Source organism: Xiphophorus maculatus, chromosome 19 (assembly GCF_002775205.1).
Source record: "Xiphophorus maculatus strain JP 163 A chromosome 19, X_maculatus-5.0-male, whole genome shotgun sequence".
Classification (NCBI taxonomy): domain Eukaryota; kingdom Metazoa; phylum Chordata; class Actinopteri; order Cyprinodontiformes; family Poeciliidae; genus Xiphophorus; species Xiphophorus maculatus.
In genome coordinates, this window is record NC_036461.1 from 18,540,807 (window position 1) to 18,563,060 (window position 22,254).

General features: G+C 37.9%; 2 protein-coding genes across 13 annotated transcripts in view; both read left to right on the forward strand.

Annotated features, from left to right (window-relative positions):
- tnik (TRAF2 and NCK interacting kinase) overlaps positions 1-12,982 on the forward strand; it is a 64,288-nt gene extending 51,306 nt beyond the window's left edge. For 7 of the 12 annotated variants that reach the window (XM_023352191.1, XM_023352195.1, XM_023352192.1 and 4 more), the window contains 15 exons: positions 533-630; positions 1,615-1,683; positions 3,163-3,269; positions 3,464-3,566; positions 4,106-4,255; positions 4,362-4,458; positions 4,552-4,722; positions 4,807-4,950; positions 5,051-5,185; positions 5,409-5,509; positions 6,937-7,086; positions 8,148-8,165; positions 9,465-9,624; positions 10,536-10,675; positions 11,245-12,982. In XM_023352191.1, the coding sequence (XP_023207959.1) occupies positions 533-630; positions 1,615-1,683; positions 3,163-3,269; positions 3,464-3,566; positions 4,106-4,255; positions 4,362-4,458; positions 4,552-4,722; positions 4,807-4,950; positions 5,051-5,185; positions 5,409-5,509; positions 6,937-7,086; positions 8,148-8,165; positions 9,465-9,624; positions 10,536-10,675; positions 11,245-11,328 (1,727 nt within the window). In that variant the 3' untranslated portion in view covers positions 11,329-12,982. The remainder of the gene's footprint in view (positions 1-532; positions 631-1,614; positions 1,684-3,162; positions 3,270-3,463; positions 3,567-4,105; positions 4,256-4,361; positions 4,459-4,551; positions 4,723-4,806; positions 4,951-5,050; positions 5,186-5,408; positions 5,510-6,936; positions 7,087-8,147; positions 8,166-9,464; positions 9,625-10,535; positions 10,676-11,244) is intronic. The other 5 variants (XM_023352194.1, XM_023352201.1, XM_023352202.1 and 2 more) reach the window with 1 other exon arrangement.
- A 1,522-nt stretch (positions 12,983-14,504) lies between these two features.
- slc2a2 (solute carrier family 2 member 2) lies at positions 14,505-21,624 on the forward strand. The gene is made up of 12 exons (XM_005809334.2): positions 14,505-14,616; positions 14,777-14,872; positions 15,812-16,017; positions 16,109-16,233; positions 16,322-16,437; positions 16,539-16,701; positions 17,267-17,373; positions 18,390-18,470; positions 18,644-18,748; positions 18,834-18,935; positions 19,218-19,421; positions 19,535-21,624. Exons 1-12 carry the CDS (start codon positions 14,602-14,604, stop codon positions 19,724-19,726), a joined length of 1,512 nt encoding a protein of 503 aa, XP_005809391.1. The 5' UTR covers positions 14,505-14,601; the 3' UTR covers positions 19,727-21,624.
- The last annotated feature ends 630 nt before the right edge of the window (positions 21,625-22,254 follow it).

The following is a 22,254-nucleotide window of genomic DNA, read 5'->3' on the forward strand; positions in this document are numbered from 1 at the left end:
ATTAAGTTTCTAGATCAAAAACTGACTGCTTTTGACATTTAAGAATTGAATTTGTTCTTTCTGGTAGGATACTGTTAGTATTTATAAAATTGAGAAGCTCTTTGTTTTCAATGGGTCACGTAGCTTTTATGGCTTTCAACACATTTTATTTAGCAAGCCCAAGGACAGAAATGACCTTTGGGTTGTAAGTGTTGTAGACCTCTTGATGTAAACTTACAGGCTGTACAAAGAGAACATTTCTGAAAAAGAGAAGCAGGCAAGAAGCCTGCTGGAAGCCCCTGGTAACCAAAGAGTAATTGTCGGCAGAACATATTTTAATTGTGCATTTCCCAAACCTGGCCTTTTTGGAATAATGGTGAGAGGAAAGCTATTGTTGAAAGAAACCCTTAAGAAGTCTAATTTTCTGTTTCTCACAAAACCATAGAAGATGTTTTTTTTTTTTTTTCTTAACAATAGCTTACTTCTAAATTCTTTGCAACAAATCCCTTTAATGTAAACTGATGTTTAAGGTCGGTTTTTTGGGGTTTTATAGGCCAGACCAAGAAGGTCGGAACTCCTCCTGGAGCCAACGAAGAGGTCAAACCCAAACAGGAGGAAGGCCGGGAATCAGCCAGACCCAGCAGACCTGCAGTGAGTCCAGCAGGAAACAGACACACACTTATTTTCCATCTCCTCTCTTGGAAGCTTTTACTTGCCTCCTCCTCTATTTTTCTACTGTTCACCTGCTCTTCTCTTTCTGTCTGTGCTCCTCTGTCTCTTTGCTATTCTTCAGAGCTATAAGAAAGCCATAGATGAGGTTAGTGACAACTGAGTCCCCCTCTCTTCTTTTCTTTTTTTTAATTTTAATCCCGGTCATCTTTAGCCGAAATTGTGAGACTTCCTCATCCTCTCCTAGCATGGTGAAGTTAGTTGGTCTCACAGGAAGTCAAGTGTTTCTCCTTCCAGCTCTGAAAATCCAGGGTGCTATGGCAATGTCGGTGTGTGTGTGCGTTGACACACACACCTAAGAGAGTATATGTGGGCTGGTACTGGAGCGAGTTGCATACATGCATGATTTGTGTGGCTACATCCAAGAGGGGAAACGGGGGTAAAAGACAAGCTGCCGAGCACCTGAACATCCTCTGAATCATTCTTTCCTGTTTCTTTGTTGTCGTGGTAACTGGTCAGGAGGAGCTGGTAAGCAGTCCACCTCGCCTCTGTTTGCATGATTGGTCCGATCCATCGGCTTGACCCCTTGGGTTGGTTGGCATGTGGATGATGGTTAGAGAGCGAGGCCGAGAGATGCTGCCCTCTTATGGAGCATCAGCCCTGAAGCCGCTGTGTCTCTCTTCTTCTTGAGCGAATAAAAGTGCTGATTGTTAAAGCTCACGAAGTTGTGTCGAAATTAGTGAGCTAAAATGAAATCGGTAAAATCAGCACTCTTGTTCCACACATTTACAGGCCTGGCTGTGTGTGGGTGACAGCACATTTATTGTCCTCCTGTCATGCTGCTGAACCCTGTACCCTCTTATGTGATTTACCCTCTGCCTTTCTTCAGGATTTTTGGTGAATGGTAGAGGAAAAAGACGTACTAAAGGATTTTGTATGCGTCTTCTCTTCTGTCCTCTGTTAAAGGACTTAAGCGCATTGGCTAAGGAACTTAGAGAACTGAGGGTAGAGGAAGGAAGTCGGCCTCCAGTCAAGGTACGTGGACATTTTACAGAAACTGATAAGTAAAATATATTTGCAGATTTTTATTTATTTTTGTTTGTTTTAGCTTGTGATATTCTATTGACTTTCTGCGGTTTACAAAGAGGATTAGACCTAACAAACAGTCCAGGATTTTAAGCTATTCTGTTTTTGTTTACTTAATTGCTCTTCCCTAAAATTCTGGTAAAATAAATGTGGTTGATTCATCTGGTTGTGTACGGGTTTTGAATTAACTTTTAATTATCAATCTATGACTTTAAGTTTCTCTCAGGTTTAAGGGGAAGATAAAAAAAAGACTTTTATGTCTTACTTTTAAGCTACACAAACACTTTGGGTGGGTTCTCGGCAGTTTAATAGAAATTTTGTGACAAAAAGAAACCTTTTAATGGTGCTCCAAACACAATCAGCAGTCTTCTATGCTCCTCTTATCCCAATTTTCATGCATTTATGGCTAAAAACTATAGAAAGATGAGAGAACTCAATACTGTAGACTATCTAGTGTTTTCTTGCTAAAGGAGATTAGCAGTGCTCACAGCAGGAGTACCAATATTTGTGGCACTTATAGTTTTTTTTAAGAAATTGGTTCTTAAACTTATTTTTTTCCCCCCCTCACTGAATTAATGTCCTAAAATTAAAAGGTGGATTGTCTTAAAATATCTCTGTGAGATTATACTACCTCAATAAAAGCATAATTAGCTTTAAGGTAATTTACAAACAATTACAGGGGGTGCCAAAGAGATATAGCAATCTTTGAATATATGACTGAACCTCTACACTCATTTGGAAGATTGCCAAATGAAATAAGAATTAAGGTTTGGACTTGTTTTTGTGCCAAAAACAAGTCCAAGAGAGGATGGAGGTTTTAGGGCACTTTAACATCAGATCTGCTTTATCTGCTAGCGTAACGTTCCTATAAATTAGATCGGAGGGTGCTGCTTGCTTGCCTATTTATATTATCGTTCTTATACCAGTAGCCACATCGGTCACAAACCCTGAGGGAAAGCCCAGTCCCTGCTATAAATTATCAGCTTCACTGGTCAAAGCAAAGGAGAAATCTCTTGTAGTTCATATCATTTTTGGAGGAATTTAAAACAGAGCAAATTGTTTTATTTGAGGCTGAATTCAATCAGTGTAGAAAATAGGAATATGAAAAAGCACTTGAAGAAAGTAAACAACGAAGAACTTTAAACATACGATAGCCTTATTCGATACAGTCCTTGTAATGTAAGTGTTTAGAATTGCATTCTTTTGCTTCCAAATTTTTTGAAGAAAGAACTTTAATACAAACTTCTGGAGCAAAATATATTTCCAAATAAAACTCGTTTAATGATACAGAATTGTTCACCCAAGATATATAATTTTTTTTATGTAGATTCTTTTTGTGTTTTGGTCTAATAAATCTAATCTAATCTATAGTACATTGTTAGGCGACAAAGTTTCTCATTGATCTTAATTCTTGCTGTCGTGATAAAGGTCACAGACTACTCATCCTCCAGCGCAGAATCGGAAAGCAGCGATGAGGACGGGGAGGTGCTGGGGCACGACGGGACCGTTGCCGTTAGCGACATCCCCCGCATCATGTAAGCCGCCATCTCTATTTTAATTTTTCTTTCTTTGTATATATATATAATATAATATAATGTACTGCAGTCCGTCAGTTTTTGTTACTATTAAAGATTTGCACGCATTTGGAATTTGCTCTGTGCCAAGTGAGTGCAGGCGCGGTTTCAGCAGAAATTGTTTGTAAGCGATGGAGTCTGTGTGTGCACTGCAGGCCGGGAGTCCAGAGCAGCTCTGAGTCGTACGGTGGGCTGGCAGAGGACGCTCTGGGAGACTCCTATAATAGCTCCAGGGACAGTACTCTGATGATGAGAGAGGTGATGAATGTGAAAACACGCACACACACATTCTCAGTAATGCACACACACAAAATGCATGAAGCCCTTGCAGAGTTTCATTTAGATTTTTTTTTGTCATAGATCAAAACAAATTAGCACTAAATTTTACATGTTTTTTTTTTTTTTTTAAATATTGTACAAATGAAAATCTGAAACTCATGCTGCACCGTTGTGTTCAAACTCACTGATTCAATACTTTGCAGAACTATATTCAGGTCAAATTTCACTGTTGTAAATTAGTTGTATTCAAATACGGGGTAAAGTCAGAACAAATTCACACAATAATTCTCAGGTGTGTAAGAAAGTTTTATGCTGCTGTCTGTTTCTCTGCCACATATAAATCAAATGAAATTTTTATGTGAAAACATTGAATCAGTTTTATACTTTTGAATAGGAATAGTAGATGTAAAAGTATCTCGGGATAAAAATGTGGTTTTGTTTATGCTGTGCTCTCAATTACCGATCTTCTACAATCTGCACACTTAAGATTCAAATGATCATCTACTTCTGTCACTCAGGCCAAGGAAAGGAGGAGAGGTGGCCACTCCGAAAGCAATGGTTTTAGCAATCACAGTAACCATGGCAACCTCCCTGACCTAGTCCAGCAGAGCAACTCTCCCAACTCCACACCCACCACAGCTCTGCAGGAACTTAGCAACATGGCCGAGGTCAGGCTCGAACACATCACCACGGCCGCGCTCATGAACACTCAGCCGTGCGTATTGCCGATCAATGTAGGCCACTGTTGACCAATCAGGTTTGGTGTTTTTGCAGTTTGGTTTGAGTGGGTCCAAAGCATCGTTTACTCCCTTCGTTGACCCGCGTGTCTATCAAACCTCCCCGAGTGAAAACGATGAGAGCTCAGCAGCAGGTAGAAGAAAAGCTTCAGACGTTACTTTTGCTGCTACGACTCTGCGCTCTCGAAATATTTAACCTGACCTCTTTTCCGATCTTCCCGTCCCAGCCATGTTTGCCAACGAGCTGCTGAGGCAGGAGCAGGCGCGACTAAACGAAGCCAGAAAGATCTCTGTTGTTAATGTGAACCCCACAAACATCAGACCTCACAGCGACACGCCAGAGATCCGAAAATACAAGAAGCGGTTCAACTCAGAAATCCTGTGTGCTGCGCTCTGGGGTAAGGAGGAACACGCTTTATTTTCTCCAATGCATCAACAAATCCCTCCTTTTATTAACCCCTCTGTGTTTGTGTTGCATTCAGGTGTGAACCTCTTGGTCGGGACGGAAAATGGTTTAATGCTGCTTGACCGAAGTGGGCAGGGCAAAGTCTACAACCTGATTACAAGACGGCGGTTTTTACAGATGGATGTGCTGGAGGGTCTGAATGTGTTAGTCACCATATCTGGTAAATACTATGTGTCTTATAATTTATGTGTTTATCTGATCACCTCTTTTCAGAAATTTACATCAGGTGTTTGTTTGTTTTTTCTTCTCCTCTCTCTCAGGGAAAAAGAACAAGCTGCGTGTTTACTATTTGTCCTGGCTGAGGAACAGAATATTACACAATGACCCAGAAGTCGAGAAGAAACAGGGTTGGATCACTGTTGGGGAGCTGGAGGGCTGTGTGCATTATAAAGTTGGTGAGATGCTGTTTTTAATTAATACAAATGGCTAGATTTTTTTCATTCATTCATTCAACCTTATGAAATAGCTTATCCAGGTAAGCTATTGCGAACAAGTTCATATTTACAATTTGATCGGATTTTTAATCTTAAGTAATGCGTTATTTCTTTAAATATTACGAAATGTGAAACTGGCACTCTTTTAAAAATTTGTGTGTTTTATTTTTTCTTCTGTCTCCAGTAAAGTATGAGAGAATCAAGTTCCTGGTGATTGCACTTAAGAACTCAGTGGAAATCTACGCCTGGGCACCAAAACCTTACCACAAATTCATGGCCTTTAAGGTACAGCATGAACATGTTTTCATTATAAATGCTAGGGTGGTAGCAGTAGCAACACATCAAGCACACAAGCTTAAAGAGATAGGTCGGGAATTTTTAAAGTGAATTTTTGTTAATAAGTTGAAGTTGTAAAGAGAGCAAATATTTTCCCTGCAGCCAGCTAAATAATTTTGGCACTTTCATCTAGCATAGATCCAGATTAACTGATGGCATATGCAAACATCTCTTACCATAGCAACTGATCAGATGTTAAGGTAGTGTAAAAATCAATTTATCATTCATCTGTACCACTATGATATATTTACTTTTTTCAATTTATTTTTATATCAGATAGCTAATTTTACCGGAAGCGCTTCATATTCTTAACACATGTTTCACACAGGCCTACCACCTCCATTCCCTGGGACAGCTTCTTTTTACTTAGTCGTCACATTTAATGTGATTTGATGACTCTGTAATGGTTCATATAGTAGCATTCGCAGGACTTGAGAGGTTTCTGAGATTCTGCTTTGGGCCTGACCTCTCTCAGACTAGCCGTTAGCTTGAGCCTCTAGGGTAATCTCAGTTTATACCAAATAAATGTGGTCTTCTACGGATCCAATATTAATTTCTCATATTCTTTTAAAGAATCTCACTTTAAATATTCAAAATGCTGAACCATTTGTTACAGCTGCCACTTGCCTTTTTTTAAATTAGTCTAACGATTAATTTTGTGAGACTGTTCTAAATGATAATTCTTTCTTTAAAAAGCAATTTTGTCTTATTTTGACTTTCTTTTGTATTTTGTGCAAAAATACAAAAGAAAGTATTTTTGCAAGTTAAATAAATTGCGACTAATTTAGAGAATGAATGTTTGAATTGTTTATGCATTCAGGGAAAAAAACAACTTTTATTATTATAATAAATTCAAATGCAAACTATTTATTTACATACAAAAAAATTCCTGATAGTTTGGTGTGTCAAAAAGGATGAGAATAAACTGGAAATAAGTGAAAATAACTCAGTTCAGTCAGAGAAACTCTAAGAAAAAGTTACACTTTTTTAGTTAAAATGTCATGATATAGACTGTAATTTTTAAATACTAGTATTAGGTGAGGAGACTCTTAATGAAATAGAGACAAAACAAAAAAAAATATGTTGACCAAAAATCTTGATGTTGACTGGTTTTTATTGGGTTTTCATTGTCATTGATGAAGTTGTTACATTTTGGCAACTCTAAGTCTCTAACTTTCTTTATGTTCAGGGTTCTTAGCTCAGACGAATTATTTCCACCTGAAATGATGTTGACATAGCAACCAAGTTACTTTGACAAAAAATGCACTGTGTTTTTAATACCACAAAACGTTGCGGCATGGAGGCTGACTCTACTCTTGCTCATCGATGAAGGTTTTCATGCTCTTTTCCTTAACTATTCTTTTCCTCTTTTTCAGTCGTTCACTGAGTTGCAGCACCGTCCTCAGCTGGTTGACCTCACAGTGGAGGAAGGCCAGAGGTTAAAAGTTATCTATGGCTCTTGTGTGGGCTTCCATGTCATTGATGTGGACTCAGGCAATCCCTACGACATCTACATCCCCTCACATGTAAGATTAAAATGCCGCTTCTATGCGCTTATCTTTTTCGCTTGAATAAATCATCTTCACCAACGGGGAGCTTCCGATTTCTCCATGCTTCAAGTCATTCAGTATTAGCTTAATCCCAGTGATGAAGGTCATCAGTAAGAAGAAATCTTGAAACAACCTTTTTAATTGATTTACTGAGGCGCGGTAGAGGGATTGATGTCAGCTCTGCTTCCGTTTTATTTTTAGTTTGGCTAAATTTGGTGCTTGGACCAACCATATAAAGAGGACAGAATGCACACATTATTGTACTGATCATATTGCAGGCCACAAAGATAGAATTGATCCCTTTTGGGGGGTTTTTATGTCAACTACAACACAGCATCAGTTGTCTGAAGCAGTTTTTGTAGCAAAGCTGTTTTATTGTTTTTCACTATACAGGAAACAAACATTAAGTTCAAAAGGAGTTCAGTCATACGCTCCATTTAACAATGTGACAGAAACCAACCAGATCAGACCGAATGCAGATGAGCGCAACTGCATCAACCGCACTTAACTTGATAATGTTTCAGTAGAATGGAAATGTTAGGACTTCCATTTTTTATTTACTTTATGCAAAAAGACTAAAGACTCCATTATAGAATAATCCAGTTTGGTCTGTCTACATATTTTAGCCTATGAAATGCTGCAGTTGAAGACTATTCTTCAACTGCAGCATTTATTTGTTTACTTGTGTTTTTGTTAACACAAGTAAACAAAAACAGAATAAATATGGAAGAGGGCAAATACATTTTCAGTTGTGGCTTAGAAACACCTTGGGAATGAATTGAGAGAGATGCTTGGTTCTGCTGTTGGAGGTCCACAACCTGATCTCGGGTAAGTGGGGGGAAAAAAAATTGATGGATGTCAAAGAGAGATACTTTAACTGCATTTATTTCAGAAGTGATCTGACTTAAGCTTTCAAAGAACCAGAACAGCTGGCGTACACTTACCCAAACCTTTCCAGTCAACATGAATGAATGTTTGTGGTTTTCTCATTGTTTCCATTTTTTTATTAATGTCCATTTTCTCTTCTTCCTCTCCAGTGTTCCAAACACATGAAGGTGACATGCTGCCCTGTAGTGTAGACCAATAGATGTGTTTAGTAAAAGTTCCCCCGTTTAACGTAGAGCAATATTACATGTGTCCTTGTCGTCCACTATAGTGTAGCTATTAACACAAAAGTTGGTCAGAAATTAACAAGTTGGAATAGATTTCTCACACCCATGAAGCATAACACAAGGCTCAGAAATATTCTTACTGCCAAGCGGAATTATTTAAACCAAGTTTAACAACATGATCCTCATGTTTCAGAATTAGTCATGCTAACTTTCCAGTGAAATTGTTTCCAGTTGTTCAGATTATACTTCCTGTAAGAAAAACCTTCATCTTATTTTTAATTAACTAATATTATGACACATGTGGGCAGGTTTCTCTTCCCTACTGTTGACAGAAAAAGCAGAAGTGTGGCAACAAGTTCTATTAATTGAGCTGTTACGTAAAAGTGGTGCTTTGTGGGTTGAGACAAGGTTTTGCTGTTCTTGTTACAATGCAACTCTTGAGTGATCATTTTCTGCAGGCTAAAGGCTGTACATTCTGTATAATTTTCTATATCTCTTTCTAGATATAGAAAGGGCTGAAGTTAAGGGATGAAAGAAGGACCAAGACTTCTATTTTCTTAATTTCAGTCTAAAAATGTGGCATAGCAGTTTCTTACATTTTCTAAATCTTTAAACCTTCATCTCATCTAACATTATTTACAGAGAAGTCAGGTTGCACAATATTATTTCAGAAAGAACTGTTTACAGAATGAAAGGAAGAAAGATATTTAAGAAAGTGTGGGGAAAAAAGAAAAACACTGAACCCTGTGGTACTCCATATTTGATAGATGCACCATCAGTGCTTCATTATTAACTCGGCTGCCTGAGTTAATTACATTTTTATGGAATATATTTGGTACTGCTTTTTGACAGCATGAATTGGTATGCTGATGACACTTAGTTATATGTAATCCATTAAGTCCAATTCAGTCAGTCAAGTATAGAACTAGAATAACTTCAAAACATCAAGCCTAGATTACTTTTTATTTCCTGTTTATAAACTCAGACGTGACAGATTAGAGAGTAATTGCCAAGAATCTCAACTTTAAAATTCTAAATTATCTGAGAAAACATAATCAAAACGTAACTTTTTGTTGTTCTGACGCTTGCTTTGTGCTTGGCTCCTCTTTTCCAGATTACAGAATGTAGGCAGAGAAAACTAAAGATGCATTAATGCCTGTTATACTCTAACATCAAGTCAATTAGGATCAACTTCACCACACTCTCTTAAGTCCTACATGCTTTTGGTTGCGTTTATCTTAGATCCAGAGTCAGGTGACGCCCCATGCTATCGTTGTTCTCCCTAAGACTGATGGAATGGAGATGCTGTTGTGCTATGAGGACGAGGGGGTCTACGTCAACACGTATGGACGCATCACCAAGGACGTGGTGCTACAGTGGGGGGAGATGCCTACCTCTGTTGGTAGGTATTCCTTAAATTTACACGTGTACATGTATTATGCGAAATCTAGAAAAGGATGCTTCTTTGAGTGGAAGACTTCAAGTATCTTGATTGGTCATGCATTACTTTAGAGTGGAGACGGTGGATTTACTGATGGATTGGGGCATCGTCTGCTGTACACCAGGTGCCGCTCCCGATCTGTTTTGGCGAAGAACGAACTTATTTCAAAAAGCAAAGTGGCCAATCTAGGTTTCCAACTATGGTGATGAGACATGGATCATGGCATACAGAGCCACATTCATGTGCAGTCATCTTCAGTAAATTAGAACATACATCCCAATTGTTTTTTTTTTGTTTTTATATTGTTCTGATGTAATATTTTAATTTTAAATCTCATATCTTCATTAGCTTAAAGTGGGAAATCGTTACAATTAACAGAAAGAAAGGCTTACAAACACCCATTTCTGTGTAATCAATCTACATAATCTGTTTCACTTGTGACAAAGTTCCTTAAATAAATTAGCTTTTCAATAATATTTGAATTTCTTGAATGAATCTATATAAGGAGTGCTCAGCCTGTGACATGTCTGTGGAATGTGCTGCTAACTTTTTTTGTGCTCTACTTCCCTCAAGTGGCAGCCAGGGACATTACACATGTTGACCAGAATCATAGATTTTCAAATTGAAGCTTTAGAGGACTGAATCCACTGCTTTGTTTAACTTTGTTTTGTTTTCTTGCTTTACAAATTTTTTAAATATATGTATCTTTTCATAAAAGCTTGTTTATGAATTTGCTTCGGAATCGACCTTTGGTTTCAAGGATTGCTCAAAAGTTGGTTCTTACTGTTGACATAATGTTCATTGCAAACTGAAATAATTGTACTATATTTTATTATTTAACTTAACTAAAGACACTTTGCATCTTTTTCCAGCCTATATCCATTCTAATCAGATTATGGGCTGGGGGGAGAAAGCCATAGAGATCCGCTCCGTTGAGACGGGTCATCTGGACGGCGTGTTCATGCACAAGAGAGCCCAGAGACTTAAATTCCTGTGTGAGCGGAATGATAAGGTAATTACTCCATAATGTAAGCTCCTCTCAGCCATGCTATTTTTTTCTCACTCTGCATTTCACACATAAGACAATTGATTGCAATGTGACTGCAATATACAACAATTTCCGGATAGAGGATTGATCCATAATAGAAAGCAACAAATATGTTTCCTATGGTTATACAGAATCAGTAGATGATTTGCATAATTGCCTGGCAAAGATATCGACATTGCTTAAGTTTTTTGACATTTTGTAACATTACAACCTAAAACGTCATTTTATTTGTGGAAAAGTTTCAGTTACAGTTAGGTAGTGTAAATGAAGTCAAAATTCAACAGGGTTTTCTGCCTCTACATATGGTGGAAAACTAAAACCACACATCACCCTGAACGCACCATCGTCACGGTGAAACATGGCGGTGGCTGCTTGTTGTCAGGACAGAGAAGCCTTTAATGATTTGTATCTGTGAACGTTTTGATAACTTTGGAAAAAAAAACAAGTGGTTTACATTAATGCTTTTAAATGCTTTAAAAACCCAATCTAAGCTTCTTGTTTAAGTGTTTTTTCTTTCTCCACCTGTTTTCCAGGTATTCTTTGCGTCGGTGCGTTCGGGAGGTAGTAGCCAGGTGTTCTTCATGACCCTCAACAGAAACTCGATGATGAACTGGTGACCTTCCTCCCTGTCCACTCTGCCTCGCTCTCCCATTGGCCAGTACAACAACCCTATAGTTTCTCCTGCGGGCTAATGCACCACAAATGAAACGAACCCAACTGACCTGGATCGTTGCAAATGGACTTTTCTTCTTTTTTTTTGCGCTCTAAAGACAAATGCTGAGTTTGAAAAAAAATTGTTCCAGAAGAGACTAAATATCCTAGATTGATCTGGGTCATGGAGAAGCCATTGTTACGTAACTGACTGGCACTGACTTTCCACATTTCCTCTTTCTTCGTCTTTTCCTTCCCTGTTGTCTCTCTTCTTTTTTGACCAGTGGATTTAAGAGTTTACCTTTTTACACCTGCCTCCTTCTACCAATCCTGTTTCCCATCATCCGACTGCCTTGACTTCTGTTTTCCTCTCATCCATCTTGAGTGAGCTCATCCACAAACAGCTCTGAAGGCCTTTGATCAAATCTGAAGATGTCACTATTGGAAAGGCAGCGCCAAGACAAAACTGATGACAGGACTACAAATTTATTCTGAATGTCGGTAATCAAAGCTGACAGCCTGTTTGATTTTCACTCACATCCTCTCTCACTTCCTCTGAGCTCCATCTTTCTGTGCTCTGACCAAACTACCTTCTTATTTCACGATCGATCACATTTCTCTTGACAGAGGCATTGGTATACTCCGCTGTGAAATGGATCGTAACAATATGCAATACGTTCTCTTTTTCTGTTTCTTCTTCTTCTTCTCCACTACCCTCCTCGTCCCTCTCTGTACTTTTTAAACTCTGAAGGTGCTGCATCAGATTTACTGTAATCTTAAATGAACAAAAAGGGGTCCCAGGCGGGAAACATTCTGTTAGCTTCTGTTTTCATTCTGTGGAAGATTTCGGAGTTTAGTGATTCCTTAATGTTAGTGGAAACATACAGCACATCTGAGTCTCTGAAATTGATTGTGGGTGTGCGCGTGGGCGTGCTCATGTGTGTGTGTGTCTTTGACTTGTTACAAAAGTTTAAATCAAGCCAGAATCGAGGCTAGACGTTGATATCAATGTCAGGCTGCAGTATTTCAATCTTTCACTCGACACGATCAAAGAAAAAACAAAAAAACATCGAGTTTGTTTACATGCACAGATATTACATTATTTCATAGTGTAAAGTTTATGAGTTTCTGCATCTGAGCAGTGAGCATTTAAAGAATGCAATATGCAGGATGATTTTGTTTCTTTTCATTTTCTTAATAAGGTGGTTGTTGTTGTTTGGTTTTGCAAATCCTGAACTCAGCCTCAACAGGATCTGAACTGCTGTCCCCAACTACTGTGTGCATGTGTACAGCATTCACTACTGAACACTGTGGGATCCTTTTAAATCATGCTCCGCCTCCGGTTGGCTCATCTGATTTTTGGCTCCTAGATGTTTGTACAGTGCCGAGCATGATGTAAGCGAAACTTAAAAATGGAAGCCAAAAGGGTAGTAAGGATTACTGATCACTTTTTAACTACTGTCTTGTTTTTATTGTTATTGCTGTTGTTTGTTTGTGTTTTTACCTCCAGTAGTGATTTTTACTTTTTTTGGGGGACTGTTTTTATTTTAATGTAACACATTGCTGATTACCTATTTTGTCTTCGCAGACAGAGATATGCATTAATAAATTTAAGTCTAATTTTCTTGTTTTGGAAAACATTTTTTTCCTCAAAATATCAAGCACATAAGTATAGTACAGATGTTGATTTTCTTTCTTTTTTCTTTTTTTTTTTTTTTTACCGATTTCACAACGTAATGCTGAACGTTCTGGAGCTGCTGGAGTAACTAGAGGATCTTTTGCCATATGTTATATTTCGGAATAAAGTTACTCCTAAGCAGGATTTTAAATCATTGTCTTGATTTGAAATTGGTTTTGAGTTTTACCATCACATTCAGTGAGACCCTTGTGTTTACACTGTGTTTATATGATTATCAGATTTACCTCAATAGTGTGTCAGGTTTGCCCAGATTTTTTTTTTATTTATCTGAAATTGTCCCACATCCAACATCATCTGTTGTCCCAGAATTTGTGAGTGAAGCACACTATGCATACTGAATGTGTCTGCCACTTCTACATTTATTATGGGTGTTGGGATTATTTTCACTTTAATAAGGTTAGTAATTATTTAATCACTTGGGGGCACACAAAGGGCAGAGTATAAATTATTAAACTTTTAAAAATTAGTATTTTGGATATTAGGCTCACTGAAGGTCTCCAAGAGCTTACAACTTTTCATTTCCTCCAGGCCTGTCTTTGAGTCACTTTACTCCTGCAAACAGCCGTAAATTGTTTTATAGGGTTAACAAGAGATAACAAGATACTAACTCAACCATAATTTTTTTAAGTGCATTTTTCCCCCCCCTTTTGAAATCTTTTTAGTGTGTTGAAGAACTTTTTTTTATTATTATTTTTAAACATTTACACTGTAGCCGTTTTCTGTGCGGCCGTACGCTGCATTTCGCTGATCTGAGCAGGCGAAGATTTTAGCAATAAAGCGCCAAGCTACAGACCGTCTTCCCTGGGATGCTCACGCTTTGTTCGAGCATAAGCGAGCGCATTAATTGTCACCATGCTAAAATCTCTTCTTTCAAAAACCAGAACCACTGTAGACTTTTAACTGTTCAGTTTGTGTTTTTATTATTTTTCAAAAGAACATTACTAATGTTTTGGGGATTGATTTATTTTTTAAAGTGATGATGGAAAATAAAAATAAAAGAGACTACCATAACAGTAGCCTGTTTGCCTATTGAGCATTTTTTTGTCTTAATTTTGTGTAAACATGTGTATCAGCGTCGACCCTCAGACTTTGTCCATGCCTTAGTAATATATTAACAAAATGTCACACACATACAAGTTTGAGCGTGTTTGCACGTGTAAGCGCTCAGAGAAGTTTAATGCAAGTATTAATGTACATTGGGGGAAAAAAAGTAACTATTACACAAAGTAACTATGCAATCTGAGGTTTAGTACATTATTATTGAAGTTCTATTTAAAGTTATAACATATAGAATGTCCTAAAACCAGGAGCTAGTAAAACAATATTTTACAAACATACATATTTCTGCATGAGACATAACCTAAGACTTCCCTTTGGGGATAAGACCTATCTAGGCTGTCAATGCTCACATGAATCTGAGCGTGTGTGCGGGGGTGTGTATCTGCGTGTTAGTTGGTCGATTAGAGAGTGGACACTGTGTGATCAGGCATGTAGATTTCATTGATCATTACCAGCCTCAAGGGAACACTCTCGACGCATCATGGAGACGGGAAAGGTACGAGAATTCCTGAAAAAATAGGCTCTTTTTATGCATTTTAGAAATTTATCCAAAAAACATCCAGGATTCTTCTAAAGTTTCTACTAGTAGTTTTGTTATGAAACATTAACTTGCTTGCTGATGTGGTGGTGAACGTGAAACTGTGTTTGGATCGCAGCAATTGACAGGTACACTGGCTATCGCAGTGTTCACAGCAGCTCTGGGTTCCCTGCAGTTCGGATACAGTCTAGGAGTCATCAATGCACCCCAGAAGGTAACATGCATTCACTTTTACCGAGCAAATGAACTACTTGATTTTTCACACCCTAAAGTATTTGCTCTTAAAGAAAAATGTGTGTTTATTCTCATTTACGGTGTTGCTTCAAAACAATAACAAAACCCTTAAAAAAAAAAAAAAGTTACTTCATTTCTTTCATTTTTTCCTACTAAAAATAAGTACGGAAGAGGATTAGGGCCACCGAAAAAAAAAAAAAAAATTTTTAATCTCAGAATTCTGACTTTAAAGTCAGAATTATTTTTTTTATTTTTTCCTGTGGCCCTAATCCTCTTCCGTAAATAAGCAAGTTGCTCTGTAACAGTTTTTAAAAAAAATCAAAGGCACAACATGTGTGTCAGATGACACATGACTGTTTTTACAAGGACAAAATATTCTTCAGGACAGATTACACAAATGCTGCAAACCCTTTTCAGTCTTCTAAAGCATTTGCAATGAAATATTAACTTAATATTTCCATGATCTGTGTAAGGCCTTGCAAAAACATCTACATTCATCTAATATTTCACATTACAACCTTTAATGTATTTTATTGGATTTTTATGTGATGCGCTGACTCAAAGGAAGAGTGGAAGGAAAGTGAAGATTTTATTGCACCGCTGCAAACTTGCAAAAACCAGGCCAGTCAAGCAGCGCATAATCTAGAGAAGCTGCAAAAAAGCTTTGGAGGAGCTGCAGAGATCCAAGGCTCAAAGATCTGTTAAAAGATATAAACTATAAATTATACCAGCCAGTACTAAAGAAATACCCCAAGAAGTGAAATTTATAAAATTCATAAAGGTGTTTAGTTTTAATGTGATGAAAGATGAAAAAGGTTGCGGGATTTAAACACTTTGCACTATTCATTTGCTTTAGGCACATTTTAGAATCACCTGACCAAATACGGTGCTGCAGTTTTATTTTCTTTCTATGCCGCAGGTCATTGAGAAGCACTATGCTCTGTCTTTGGGCGTGTGGTCCGAGAGGTCAGCACTGCCAGAAAACATCACAGAGGGAGAAAGTCCCCCAGAGGAACAAAAGCATCCTTCCGTGGTCATGTACTGGTCACTGTCGGTGGCCATCTTCTCCATTGGCGGGATGGTGTCCTCCTTCCTGGTGGGATTTATCGGAAACTTTAAAGGAAGGTCAGAGATTTCCAAGAGTGGACATCACATTTTCACGAAAGATGAAACAAAGAAGAGGGCAAACATTCCTATTTTCTTTTCTGTTCTGCAGGGTGAGGGGCATGCTGATGGTCAACGTTTTGGCTGTAGTGGCTGGACTGCTGATGGGTCTGTCCAGGATGTGGAAGCCCCACATCATGGTCATTGCGGGCCGCGCCATCATGGGCTTCTACTGTGGTAAACCCACACATATGGAATCGCCTTCACTTCACAACTAAGGCATTTTGCAGGAAAATGCTGTAATCTGTTAAAATGTATGTTTCAGGTTTAACATCTGGATTGGTACCGATGTATATTGGAGAAATTGCACCTAAAGCTTACAGAGGAGCTCTGGGAACGTTACATCAGTTGGCCATTGTCATTGGCATCCTACTCAGCCAGGTAGGTTAAACTCTCACACACCTAGACCAGAACAGGGCATCATTTGTGCTTGAATGAAACATACAGTATTTAACCCATTAATAACATGTATTTGTATGCAGGTAATAGGTTTGGATTTTATTCTCGGTAACGATGAAATGTGGCACGTGCTGCTTGGTCTGTCCGGAGCTCCTGCGGTATTACAGTCCATTTTGTTGCCGCTTTGCCCCGAGAGTCCACGCTACCTTTACATCCTGATGGGAAAAGAGCAGGAAGCCCGGAAAAGTAAGAACCAACACATGCAAACACAAGCAGAATTAACTGTTTTAGTTTGTTTTGTCTCTCGTGTAAATACGACTTGCATAATATAAGATGAGAAAAATGGCACCAGATTCCCCTCTGTCCTCCAAATGGAGGTCAACAGTGAGCTGCTGGTAAGTGTCAAAGCAGCGTAGCGAGTTTTGCAAAAATCAGCGTAACTTTATACCAGAGTTTGTTGAACACAGCTTGCAAAAATGCAGGTCGTTGATGAAAATGATCATTTGTTCTTAAACAATGTACCTGGTAAAATAAATCAATCAATAAATAAAGCAAACATTTTTGCATGAGCAAAGGTTCTGCTGGGATGTGTTTCAACAGCCATATAGAAAATAAGTGTTTTAATATTTTGTTTTCATACTACCTCCAACAAAAATAACTGAAACATTTCACTCACAGTGGAGAAATTGTCATTTCAGAAGAGCAACTTTTATTTAAGCAAAAGATTTCAAGAATGTTGCCTGTTACTGCATGAAACTAATTTCTGCAGGTTTTTGCTCCTGAGTGTTTTCATGCTGCACTTCTTCCTCAGGTCTGCTTCGTCTAAAGGGGGCGTATGATCCTGCTCACGATCTGGAAGAAATGAGGAGGGAGAAGGAAGAAGCAGACAAAGAGCCGAAGGTGTCGATCCATTCTTTGGTAGGTTTCTCTCTCTACAGAGGTGAGCACTGTTTATGGAGTTACACAACTATAAACTTGGTTGATTTAGAGTGCTGGGGAGGCTTCAGGTAGTATGATATTTTGCTTCACTGGGACATAAATATGCTATGGAATAGGGGCCCATCTTTTTTTGGCCTCTTTTCAAAACAGAAAAAATCAAAAGAGTGTGTCCCTACATCTAAGGCTAGATGTGAATGGACCTTCATGAATCCAGAAAATCCATGAAAATAGGAACTGGTTGTAACTTATTGCACGCAGAACAGCAGGAAGAAAGCTTAAACCCCTGAAACTGTGAACAGACTAGGAAAAAAAACAAACAAACAAAAAAACTCCAAAGTTCATTGTTAGAGAATTGCAACATCGTCATTCGTCCAGCTTGAGGTTATGCTACTGTAAAAAAAATTCAGTTTTAAACAAATAAATAAAAAACAAAATTTACCTATACAATAAATATTAATTTACTGGTAATAACCTGTGTGTTTACTGTTAGTTTGTGTTTGAACTTTTGCAGTTTGTCAAAGTTGTGCTCTATTAAATTGGTTTGTGGACTTTGGGACTGGGCTGGGTTACCATGCACTCTTCTGATTTAGCCACTACACTAGCTATTCTTGTCTGGAATTAAACTTTGGATTTTTGGAGTTTGACCTGCATTGTTTTTTGTTCCACACCTGCTTGGGGCAATATAATATATTATATTAAGATATAAATAATCTGATTATTTTATTAGGGACATCTCATGAGAATTATATTAGAGCTCCTTTCAGTATTCCCTTACTTTTGGGATAAATTCAACAAAACGCTGGAAATTTTCCAGGTATTTTTAGAGGTATTTTGTTATATATTGCAATGCCATACTAACATGACAGCATTGCAAAAATGTTCCATTTTTCTGGGTAGCACCTTCATGTTGTGGGTTTACCGTTCCGCCATATGCTACTATTGCTATTTTATTATATTATATCATATGCTATTTTTGTCTCTCTTTTCTCTCTTAGATCCTCTCCTCTGTATATAGGAAGCAGCTGTTTGTTGCCCTCATGATGCACCTTTCACAGCAGCTGTCTGGCATTAACGCAGTAAGTGTAAATTTTTATTTATTTATTTATTTATTTTACTTAATACCAAACTGTAGTGATTTAATCTGTGTAGAGGTATCAACAGAAATGTTTAATAAAGTATAGCAAACCGCTAAAATGTGACTTTAGTAATGTTGGATAATGGATTTTTTCTTTTTGCATTCGTCTGTCAGATCTTCTACTACTCTACAGCCATCTTTACCCAAGCTGGTGTCAGTCAGCCAGTCTATGCCACGATAGGAGTGGGGGTCATCAACACGGTCTTTACTTTGGTGTCTGTAAGTAATGCGCTCAAATGTGCAACACCAGCGTCACGTGTTGTATGATTTCAGTCTGTCTGTAAGCGTGCTCTGTGTGTCCCAGGTTGCACTGGTGGACAGAGCCGGGAGGCGCACTCTGACTCTGGTTGGTCTGGGAGGGATGTGCTGCTGTGCTGTTGCCATGACAGTGGGTCTCAAATTCCAGGTTTGTTCGACCAAGTGGAAGATCTCCAGTCTCAGCTAAAAAAGACCGCAGGGGTTTATGAGACACCGAGGCAAACTGATACACAAGCACAGATTCATTTCACACAGTCAAATATTTCAAGTCTTTATTTCTTGTCATTTTGATGAGTATGGCTTACAGATATTGAAACATCAAGATTTGGCGTACCAAAAAAAATTAAAAATTTGTCAATTAAAATCCATTCAAGAATTGAATTCGTGCAAGCATGAGGTGAATGGCAAAAATCTGCTCTTTTCTCTCTAGCATGACTACTCCTGGATGAGCTACGTCAGCATGGCAGCCATCTTTCTGTTTGTAAGCTTCTTTGAGATTGGCCCCGGTCCCATTCCTTGGTTCATAGTGGCTGAACTGTTCAGCCAGGGGCCTCGGCCGGCCGCCATCGCCCTCGCAGGCTGCTGCAACTGGACCAGTAACTTTATCATTGGCATGACCTTCCCATACATACAGGTAAGGAGCCAGATAAAGTATGTGCACGGTGCCTTGAACTACCGCAGACATCATGTCCCACAATCAAACACCGGCTGCATTTTCAATAAATATTTTTCTGCATTCCTCACCAGGCTTGGATGGGCTGCTATGTGTTCATCCTGTTTGCCGTGTTGCTTCTCTGCTTCACCATATTCATTTATTTCCGGGTTCCTGAGACCAAGGGCAAAACGTTTGAGGAAATTGCCGCCGTCTTCCAAAAGAAAAAGAGGATCCCCAAAGACAATGCTGAACTGGAGCAGCTCAAATCGTCCAGTGATGCTTAAGGCAGCAGCAGCTACGGTGGCTGCACGGCAACATTGCTACCAACTGTTTCACCGTGCATCCCAAAGATGTCAAAGAGGTCAAAACCTCTTGACCTTATTCACGTGTTATCGAGTTACAACAACACACTTTAAAGTGTTTTATTGGTCATGTATATGATAGACTGATTCAAATTAGAGCATAATCGTAAAGGGAAAAGACGAATATGATTGGAAATTAGTTAGCATGAAGCTAACCAACTTCATGCTAACTTCATGCTTTGTAATGTTGGTTCTTCAGTATTAATTTCTAGGAAACCTCTGAGGCTTTCTCATAACAGTTTAATTTATAGATATCAATTGCTTAAGTGACTTTTATTTAGGTGTTTTAAAGTAAACGGGGCTGAATACAAATACAAACAAAACTTTTTTACATGTTTATAGCAGCGTTGTGTATTGTTTTACTTCCACAGCACTGTTAAGCACTACTTTGTGTCGCCCTATCTCATAAAATCCCAATTATGTAAAAGTTTGTGTTTGTAACATGACAAAATATTTTCCAAGAAGTACCGTTTATTAATGACATAGTACATTCATTTAAATATATCCCTCGCCCACTCCCCCCACTTTTTTTTTCTACACAACAGCATCAGTTAAATTTCGCAATGTTTACATGTAACCGAATTCAAATTTTTACTACAGTAATGAAAGTAAAAGTTTACTATTATAAGTGCTTTACAATGACAACAAACCATATACCCACCATATAGGGGAGAAAAGTTATAAAATTCGTTAAAGCTAAATATCTGTAAACGTAGAATGGAAACAACACATAGCAACAGTAATATGTACATTAATCAAAACATTTAAGTCTTAAAGAAAAACTGCAAAACAGTTGTTGAAGGAGTAAGGACACTATGAGCAAAAACTGTGCCAGCTCCAATTACAGCATGGTTAGCTTGTGTTATGTGATCAGCAATAAAGCTGGTCTAAATGAGGGATAATATAAAAAGCATAAAAACTGGAAGGCAAAGCCGACAAGTAAATGAATTACACCGCTCTGTCTAAAATCTCCTGGAAAATTTGACACAATTCTTCCCTGTGTTGAAGAATTTGATAAAACTTCCATTTAGTTAGTGGAGTCCAATGCAGTTTACTTGAACAGGTTCAATATTTGAAATAAAAAAAAATATTTTTTTTATTTTTTTTTCCACCTAAGTCGTTGCTTGAGGGTTGTGGTTTTCCAAGGGCAGATATAATTTGAATTGAAGTTGAAATGGAATTTTTTTTGAGTAACATTCCAGAGGTTCTACTGTCTTGTAAGATTTGGGAGCAAAGTTCAGAAGCATCTCTCAAATCTTTTTAAGAGACCTGTTACCTTACTGCTTGCTAGAAAAGGAGACGCCTCACAGAAGATTGCAACTTAATGAGTGGGTGGAGCAATGTCTGCTCCACCCTCTGGATCAAACAAGGAAGATAATGCACATTTCTAATTAACAAGTGAGGCAGAATTTTTAAATTGTTCTAAAGCATCATATTAATTGAAATAAAATTTTATTTCACAATAATATTGAAATCTTAGGAGCAACAGGGTAAATGCTGATCATTATCAGACGAAAAACATACTATATTTTTTTTTAATGTTAAATCAGCTTTAAATGTATGTTTATTATTCAACAAAGAAAAACTTTCAGGGTATCTTTGGACATTTTCTGACTTCACACAAGCTTTAAAAAATGTTTTATGCAGTATCTATGTCAGAAGAAAACATTATTTTGTACTTCAAAAGTGTGACCTTTAAGGCATGTAGTTTTATCACTTTGTCTTTCTGCAGTATAATATAAAAAACATCTGAAAATGTAAGCTTTCAATATTTCTTTTTCTGTATGAAAAAACAATAAAAGCATTCCTATTGTACTTCACTAGCTTTACTTAGTAGGTTTACTTGTCATTTCCCAGTTTTATAAATGTAATGATACACCTAATAGTATTAATATGCTTGACACTTTTACTTTTATACTTTGGTTTTTTTATATTTCAAGTGTATATTTCTATTGTTTTGATGATTATGGAAAACCCAGAGTTAAGACTGCTGGAAAATGACATCAGGATCTCCGTAGCACTTCGTGTTTCCCATTAGCAGAAGGAAACATGAAGAACTTTAAAGTTTGCTGGTAGATATCTAGGCTGACTTTGGACTTGATAAAACACAGTGAACAAACATTAAACGACCAAAATTGTGTGGTTTGTGTGATTCTCCACTCTTCTTCCAGAATCTGGAAAATGCACCTTTATCTGAATAGCAGGATGCTCCTGATGCTGTGAAGGTTGTAGCTTATGTGCTAGTTGCACCTCTATGTAGCTCTTGAAACTCACTCACCTAATAAATCTCCCCCAAAGTCTTCAGTGGGCTTTGCCTCACATTAACTGTTGCCTGTGCCCACACGTTTTCCTTCCACTTAACTTTCAATGAATTTGCTTGGATAGATCTTTAGAAATGACGTAAGGTGCCATAACCTCATTATGGAAGCTGTCACTGGAGAACTGTTAGT